This window comes from Austrofundulus limnaeus, unplaced genomic scaffold (genome assembly GCF_001266775.1).
Source record: "Austrofundulus limnaeus strain Quisiro unplaced genomic scaffold, Austrofundulus_limnaeus-1.0 Scaffold150, whole genome shotgun sequence".
Classification (NCBI taxonomy): domain Eukaryota; kingdom Metazoa; phylum Chordata; class Actinopteri; order Cyprinodontiformes; family Rivulidae; genus Austrofundulus; species Austrofundulus limnaeus.
Window position 1 is genome coordinate 1,174,531 of NW_013952552.1, and position 8,969 is coordinate 1,183,499.

General features: G+C 37.7%; 1 protein-coding gene across 1 annotated transcript in view; it reads left to right on the top strand.

Moving 5' to 3' along the window:
* The window catches only part of sgpp2 (sphingosine-1-phosphate phosphatase 2), a 30,654-nt gene that overhangs the window by 18,883 nt on the left and 2,802 nt on the right, over window positions 1-8,969 (top strand). Inside the window, exons 3-4 of the mRNA XM_014016660.1 lie at window positions 3,392-3,571; window positions 7,823-7,912. Of these exons, the coding sequence (XP_013872114.1) occupies window positions 3,392-3,571; window positions 7,823-7,912 (270 nt within the window). The remainder of the gene's footprint in view (window positions 1-3,391; window positions 3,572-7,822; window positions 7,913-8,969) is intronic.

An 8,969-nucleotide genomic window follows, 5' to 3' on the forward strand; every position in this document is an offset into this window, starting at 1 on the left:
ATATAATATAATACAATATAGCACACCTTTTATAATTAAGTATGGAGATAATTTCTAGTTTTTTTGTCCTGAATGGAGCGAATCAATCAGTAATCCAAAAGTAGATCTTTTAGCACATGCGCAAATGAGCTGACGGTACGAATTGTGCTTTCACAACAGATCAGGTTTAAGAGACATAAATGCATCTATAAGTAAAAGAAGAAAAAAACTATATATATGAAAAATAGCAAAATATAAATTTTGTGCTAAAATATATAATTTTTTGGAACTAAGCTGGAAAAATAAATATGATGGTCAATGAAGTTATAAAACATGAGTTATCCTTTTTTAATTTAATTGGTGCATTTTGAGTGTATTTATCTAGTTATTGGTTCATTTATATATTTTTGCATGTATTTCTAATTTTGTCAGTCTATATGCAAACTGTTTATTTTATAAATAAAATGAATAATTTCTGATTGCTACTGTTCGTTATTGTTAATCTGTACTTGGTCCAGACCAAGACACCTCTTTGGTGTCCTTACTGTGAGCAGTGTTTTTAGCCTTTTTATGATACAACTACACTGGTCGTAGCTATGTAGGCTACCTATTTTAATATATTTTAAAAAATGAGATCTTATTTGTTAAAGAGAATCAGGCTTGTTCAGTATAGCTCCCAGCCTTTATGCAAAAACCAAGTTTTTTAGTTTGTTTGTTGCACTATTCAGAACAACACTGTCTGTCTGTGACTTCACTGAGTGTTTTCGTTTATCTCGGTCCCCGTATTTCATAAAAAATAACATTTTTCAGAGACAGGATTATATCAGTAAGTAAACAACAGAACAACAAACCATTTGGAGAATTAAATTTTCTTTATAACTTATTCTACAATGGTGGGCCAGTGGGTTTTAGCAGTGGCCATTGCCCTGCTTGGCCCCCACTTTGTGGCGCCCCTGCTTCTGTGTAAAATTTCCACCTGCAGCTTTTTTAAAAATTAATGTAGTTTGGTAAACAAGAGCCTGAGTGGTCAGTGCAGCTCTACAGTCCCACCCAGTGAGTCAAAGACACTGAGGGTCTTATTTTCCACCATAAGTGCAGAACCTTCTTAATGTTCTTGTACCTGGAGGAAAGTGAATCCCTGCGGTTAAACTTCGTCCAGCCTCTGCCTGCACTCACGGAGAGCTCTTTGGATCTGTCTCGTCAAGTTTCCACACCAACAGAGGGTCAGTAGAGCCACTTTCAGATCTCCCTCGCCATGGTAACAAGCACTTCCTGATCACAGTGTCAATAGAGAGCATAATGACAACCTTTCTGTTCTTTTCCTTAAACACACACATTAGTATCCTGCTCCCTCTGTGCACACTGCCTCCCTGCTCCTCACTACGACAGCCATTCATTAAATATACAAGCCGGAGCTTTAAATAAACCTGCTGCTGGAGCAGGCCGCCCTCTTCCAGGGCCGCTGGGGATCTGCATGAAAGAGAATAGGCTGCACTGTTGACTGGAGACACACACACACACACACACACACACACACATCTGCACAATACACTGATTTCCTTTTTTTAAGAGTAGAGCTTCATCACACCACACCAGCTGAAGACGGTGTGTCAGCAAATCTGACTGCAAATCTCAGTCTTACAATAGATTTAGTTTCTGCAGCACCTGCACTTTATTCTAAAGTGTTTTTTTGTAGTGAACATGTTGATTAGTTATTTATGAAAGTGTATTTCTATTTTTTGAAAGCACAGAGTAGACAGAATTTCTACTTTATCTTATGTTCCGTTCTTATTTCTATGTTTCTTAATCTTTACTTGTTAATTTTATTTATTGGTGCAAATTTTAACGTGGATGTTGTGCAGCTTTAAAAAAACATGGAAATGATTCACCATTGCAGTTCAAATGGGAAATGTGCTGACTTTTTAGTAACGTTATGTTGCACAAAATAGACAACTTTTTTTAATCTCTTAAGCCCCAATGGGTTTTCTTGAAGTTTGTGCTGGAAATAGCATGTCCAAATGTAACTGAGTGTATCTCAGCACTTACAAACACCATGTAAATACCCTTGTTATCAAAATAAAACTAATATTAGGGGGATTTCATCAGAAGTGCATGAAATATCTATATTGATATTGGTATCGGACAATATTGGTCATTTTTTAGAATATCGGTATCGGGCCAATATGTACAACTGGGTCGATATTAATGTCAGATACTGATTTCCCACCTTTTAGCTTTGTGTTTCTGGTTTGGGAGGGGACATGGTTGGTTGAGTGGTATTTGTTTGATCATGATAGTGATATTTACTCTGTGTAGCCAGGAATAACTGAAGTAGAGCCATGTCAGAGATCTGGTCATTTATTTACCATTTCAAAAAAGACTCAAGTGTGTTTGTGTGTATATGTATATAAATAATTTGTGTGTTTGTGTAATTTCGGTAAATATCGGTTATCAGCCATAACAGCAAAAATTATATCGGATATCAATATCAGCTGAAATTTTCATATCGGTGCATCCCTACATCATAGGTTATTGTTTCAGAGATAGTGAGGATGGAACATAGAAAAAAAAAATACCTTTTTTTCCCTCGCCTGAAGTTTTTCTGCATTCTACAGTGTATAACCTCTTCAAAAGTATCACAAGACTAAAAACTCTTGGGAAACATAAAGAAAACATGTATAACAGAAGTAATTATAATTCAGAATAATATAACAGAAAATATGAGGGTGGAAGAAAAATCATTTAGATTTTTGCCAAACATGAGAAAACTCAGACATAGTTTACAGTAGAAGCATCATTTTAAGTTTAAATATGTCACAGGAATAATGACTTTACACATCTGAACTGACATTTTGATTTTTAAATATCTTTTACACAATGAACTAAATTTTTTGTGACTTTTATTTGACATATTTCCATACAGACAGTTGAAAATTCGCATATTTGAGTTGTTGAACGGTCTCAAACGTTCTTCTCACCACAAAATTTTTTTTGGAGCGTATATAAACTATACATCAAAACATAGATGTATTTGTCTTCTTTCACACAATGTGTGTCTTGCTGTATATTTATGATTTTCTCTCAGACCTCTTCAGATTACAGAGTGCTCAGCCAAGCTGCCACACATACAGCTATATTTTAGCTCAAATTATAATCTTGAGTGTGTTTTAACATCTATTTGACTCAGTTTGCCTATAATTAATGTGGCTGTGAGGGAGTGAGAGACACAGCTGTATGGTCACCAGGGTGACCGTGAGCAGTATGTATAACATATTTAGATCTTGGTTCTTTTCAAACTGTAGATTTCTTTGTCGTAGATTAGACTGTTATTGAGGTTGTCGAACCTGAAGTTAACAGACGACCAATCTACCTGAACTGAACACTGAACAAACCTGAAATCTGTCTGCTCTAGTTGGTGATGTACATCGGCCAGGTGATGAAAGATGTGCTGAGGCTACCCCGCCCCTCCTCGCCGCCCGTGGTCAAGCTGGAGCCCCGAGTGGACGCAGAGTACGGGCTGCCCTCCACCCATGCCATGGCCGCCACCTCCATCTTTTTCACACTTCTGCTGAGCGCGCCCAGCAGAGTCCAGGTGAGCACTGGTCTGTAGGTGGGCTGGAAGACGGTGAACCAGGTTAGCTTTGTTCATACAAAAATGGATTTTCTCAGTCAGGATATTTGTAAAGTGCATAATCCTAAAAAAGTCAAAAATTAGCCTTCAGGCCACACAAGTGTCATCACCGAAAGTGTCAGATTGTGTAATGCCAAACTGCAAACGTTTCAACAAACAAACGGCTTCCCAAAAATACAGTAAAATGAATAAATCAATTATTCATTCAATAAATGAATGAACAGATAAAACATTCATCATCTCCACATGAGGAAATCTTTTATCGAATTTGCATAAAACCATTATTCCAGAACCTTTTATCAAATCGTGTCAACAAAGTTTAATGTTGTAAAATTTGGAGCAATAATAATTGAAAGTTCCCTTCGGGGTAGCAAAATTATTGGCTACTCATTGAATATCTTAAAGTCCATGAAAAAAAAAAAACAATTTCAGAAAGAAAGAAACAAAATCTGCGCACGCATTTTCTTGAGTTAATGATAATGCGTCTTTGAAGTAAAAACTGTGGGATGTGAATGATTTATGTAGCTACATCAACTAATAAAACCGACAATAAAAACAAAGGGAACAGTCAGGGTTCAGCTTTAAGGTGGCTGATGGATTTTTGGACAGACTGACCTTAAATTTTACCAGAAATCATGAGCATTTCAGGAAATTAGTTCATTTTTTCCTCCTGTAGTCTGCATGTCAATTTAGTTTTATCATTTAAACTGCAAGTGTTACTTTTTACGGTGGAAGATGCATGATCCGAAATTTGTAGCTTGTTTTACTGAGTTCTATATTTACTTATTTACCTCAAGTAAGGGGTAACAAACGCTCTTACAATTTAAACTTAAATATGTTATCATTTAAAAGATCTTGAACTAAACACGTCTAATGTCTTTAAAGATGGTAAAAGGTACAAATAAATATAGACTATTGGATCAACCATGCAATTTAGCCAAAATCATCAAAATGAATTCTGATCCCTAGATGTGCTAGAATGGATAATGTAATTGGAAACAATAAGAATATGACAACTTGATGCCATAAACCAGTGTTTCTGTAATTATATTCAGAATAAACTAGTAAACCACTTTGAACATGCTACAGAACCTTAGTGTGGTATTATAAAGTTGTTGATCCTTACACTCATTACTGTTACAGTATAACTTTGAATTGTTTTCTCAGAGTCAGTGACCAGAAATTGCACAATTGAAAGCTAGAACTGAACGCTTAGTTGACTATTTAACTATGATTATAATACTTTTAGTTGCTGCTGACTTTCATAAATGGCCTCCAAGGTTAACAAGGTAGCAGACAGTGTTCAATTAGTCAAACCGAAATCATTTCTTCCTATAATCTATGGAGGTTGAATTTATAGGACTGGGAGCTTGTGGCTGGTAGACTGGGATGAAGGGAGTGGCCCCTGCTGTTCATCACAGATTCCTGACTGAACGATTAGACAATGGTCTGAGAGGAGCAGCACCATCAGTCACCATCAGCTACACCCACCGAGCTGCTGTTTCATCTTCTAATAGACTGGCCTGAGTCAATGACTGTCAGTCCACTCCTCCGCCTCCCTCGCTCTTCCTCCTCCTGTTTCTTCCTCTCTTTGTCTCTCCAGCTCTTACTACCGTGTCAATAAAACACTTAAAGGCTCAACTGGACGCTGTCTCAATCAAGCGCCGGGCTGCAGCCAAGAGCCTCACAAATCTTTAGTTGGAAGTTTACGGGGCTGTCCAACTGATTTGTGGTGAAATGTGTTCCTCGAGTCAAAGATATGGGATCAACAACTGAGGCGAGCGTGTACAGTAGAGGAGTTTGCTGTGCCCAGAAATTCCTCAAGGAATTCTTTGAGAGAAAAGAGCGCGCATAGCGATGGATGACTAACAATCTGTGAGGACCCTGAATAGCCCTCGAGTCCTCGGGGCATCTTATCCTGTTCCCGAAGCAGGTCGGAGGTCACAGCAGTCAGTCACAGAGTGACCTCCTCCTGTCCCTGGCATCCTTTGTGGCCATTCATTAAAAAAAACTCTCTTCATAAACTACCACTGAAAAGGCTTCCAGCTGCAAAAGGCAGGAAAAGACTGAGAAAAGAAGGCGAGGAGGGGAGGGCGGAGGAGGTGAATGAATACACAAGGCTTCTCTTCTCACTGTTATTTAAATGAGGGGAGAATAAAACCTGCTTCTTAGATAAAGAAAGGCAGCAGAGAGGATGAGAAGAAAGGGAAACAGAGGTGATGATGGGCAGTATGCCAACCAGACACAATAGATCAGTGATGAGCAGAGGAGTAAAACATCAAGACAAAGAAGTTTCACCTCGCCGCAACCCCCCATGTTCAGCAGCGTGGTGGTGACAGTGGAAAGGAACAACTCCCTTTGAACTGGAAGAAACCTCAGACCAAACCATTCTTGACTGGTTGTGGTTTGAGAGAACAAGAAAGACAGAAACACAGAGGTGTGTAGAAGGAGGTGGTGTATGGACAAAACACTCACAAGACAAAAGCTCACAACTTTTTTTATCTTTTAAACACCAAAAGTTTGATATTTGTGACACCTCAGAGTTGCTGAAACATTCCTTATTTTGAGTTGTTCTCACCTTCTAACCTTCCACCTTATTTTTTTTACCAATATTTTTACTAAGCAAGACTGAGCAGTTACTGTGTTTAGTATTTTCAATCTCATACAATATTACATTTGTAATGTGATACATGTATGATAATACAATTTGCTTACATGTCAAGTTTTATGGATTTTCTGTAATTTACAGGGATGTTCCCTCATTTTACAGACTTTTTTAAAAGTTTTACAGATTTTTAAAAGAACTTTTAAATTTATGTACCATGTTGGAACCTGTAGGTAGGACATTAAAAACAATAAATAACATCAAATAACCATCTTCTAACCTGCTCTGCCACAATAAATAAGTTCATCTCCATGGCTGACAGTCTGCTAGCACCTCCACCTGCCCGATTGTTTAGCAAAAATTATGGATTTTTNTAATATAAGTTCTCCCAAACTCATTTCCTCCTGCTCTGAACCCCCTCACACGTGTGATTAATATGGAATTTTTGTGAAAATTGTGGATTTTTAATACTCATTATCCAGGTAAATGTCCAAAGGGATCGACATGTACATTTTACTGTAAATCTTTTGCACTTTTAATGCAATGTGTGGCTAGTAAAAGTTTCATATTTCATAAGTTTTTATCTTTTTTTATTAAGGGTGTGAGCTTTAGTTTTATGAGCTTGGGACTCTGAAAAAATACAAAGAAAACACAGGTTAATGGTAATTGCATGTAAACATGGCACAAAAAGTAAGAAAATGTGTGTTTGGTAGATTGTTTCTTTATTGTAACAATGCTTCTTGGCAACATATTGTACAGATGGAAAGCCTGTTAATTTCCCTTTTTAAATGGTGCCATATTTGTAAGGAACATGCATTTGCTGGATGAGCAGCAGAGTATGTGGGGTCCATGTAAAATTGGCCAACTCTTCTCTACCACAGCTTTGCTGTTGTTACTGACTCTTGCTTTGGTCTTCTGCTACCCCCCACCCCCACCCCAGGTGCTGCCAGTCAGGTGCTACTATAAGTTTTATTGCTAAGAAACATTTACAACAAAGAAATAATCTACCAAACACAAATGTTCTTATCTTTGTGCTAAGTATATAAGCATTGAGATTGGAGAAAGTAAAGATGTTTGTCCTCCAGCAGTCTGAGCCTACAGCAGCATTATAAAATGAGTCCAGGAAACCCCCAAAAACCTTAATTTCTCAAAAAAGAAAGTCTTAAAGTAGACCGTGTCAGCCTCCCTGACAGAAACTGAAAGTTGGTTAGATAAGTATAAGTTCTGCCTCCCATTCTCCTTTTAGAAACTCGAGGAAYCACAAGTAAACCTGCAGTCTGAGAGGAAAGTCCTGTTAGGAAAATATGGAACAATAACAGCTTTTTTATAAGTTATTGGTTGTTCAGAGCTTTGTATGTTCATACTAAGAGTAGAACTCTATTCTGAATTTTACAGAGACTTTGTGTGTTTGGGGACACTGTCCTGCTGGAAGATTAATCGTCAGTCTGAAGTCTCTGCTATCATAAAAAAATGTTTCTGTATTTATCTTGAGATACAAGTGTGACAGGCTCACAGCGTTCTGCTCTGAGACATTTCACTGACGACATTCAATCAGCGAGGTGTCAAAAAGTGTGTGTGTGTGTTCGTCTTTTTTGTGTGTATCTCAGTTCCAGTTCGAGATTGGTCTGCTGATTGCAGTGACGCTGTCGTCCTTGGTGTGTCTGAGCCGGATCTATACTGGCATGCACTCAGTTCTGGTGAGATATTCGCACAATCACACGCACCATATTCATCCAAAGGCCTGAAATATCAAAGCTAATACTGGGTTCATCATGTCTGGCGCCAACTGTTCACTCAGTCCTGGAAAGACGCAGTAATGGTTTAATACATGTAGGAATTTAGCTCTGTGACTTCACATGAAACAGCTACAGACATTCAAATCTGCCTGTAGGGGATGAAAACTGATTTACTTGCTTTAGATTACGTAATTCAGGGAGGTACACTGAAAACACCTTCCATATTGAGAACGTGGGTGACTCACTGGATATTCATTCCATCTCTTTATTTTGTAGCTTTAAAGTCTGGATTTTACACAGACTTTCAGGTAAATTATAAGTAAGGAACCTACACAAAAATAGTCCAGATTAATCATGCTAAATGAAAAAAATGTTTAAAATATTCTAGAAAATATCTACCTGGAAGGTGCATGCAAACATTTTATTCATACCCCAAAAGTCAATGTTTTCAGGCAGCAAGTCTTTTCAGGTTTGTCTCCATGATCTTGGTCAGTGTAATCCCTTGAATGTTTGTCCGTTCTTCACAATCAAACTGCTGCAGCTTCTTCAAGTTGAATGTTGTTCATGTTCAGCGATCTTCAAATCAAACCAGTGCTTACTCCTCAGTTGGAATAAAGTTTGGGCTTTGATTGGACTTTTTGCTTCATCTGCGTGTTTAGGTCACTGTAAACCTCCCTCCCAGCCTCAAATCTCTAGAACAGAGGTTCCCAAACTTTTTATCTTCTGACCCACAAAATATCCATGGCAAAAACTTGTGACTCCAAATATTACTGGTCTGAGTACACGAACTTTGTTAATAACCCTAAAAACACAGGCTTTTTGACAATCTAAACAGCTTGTACACAAATATAAATACTTATTTATACTTATTTTGTGTTTTTGTAATAATTATAGGGAAAATATTGAATCAGCAATTATTTTATTACCCTTTAAATTGATTCCTGGAGATTATCCAAGGTGCTTCATGACCCATAATTGGGTCCCAAGCCCAACTTTGGGAACCAAAGTGCAGTGGTTC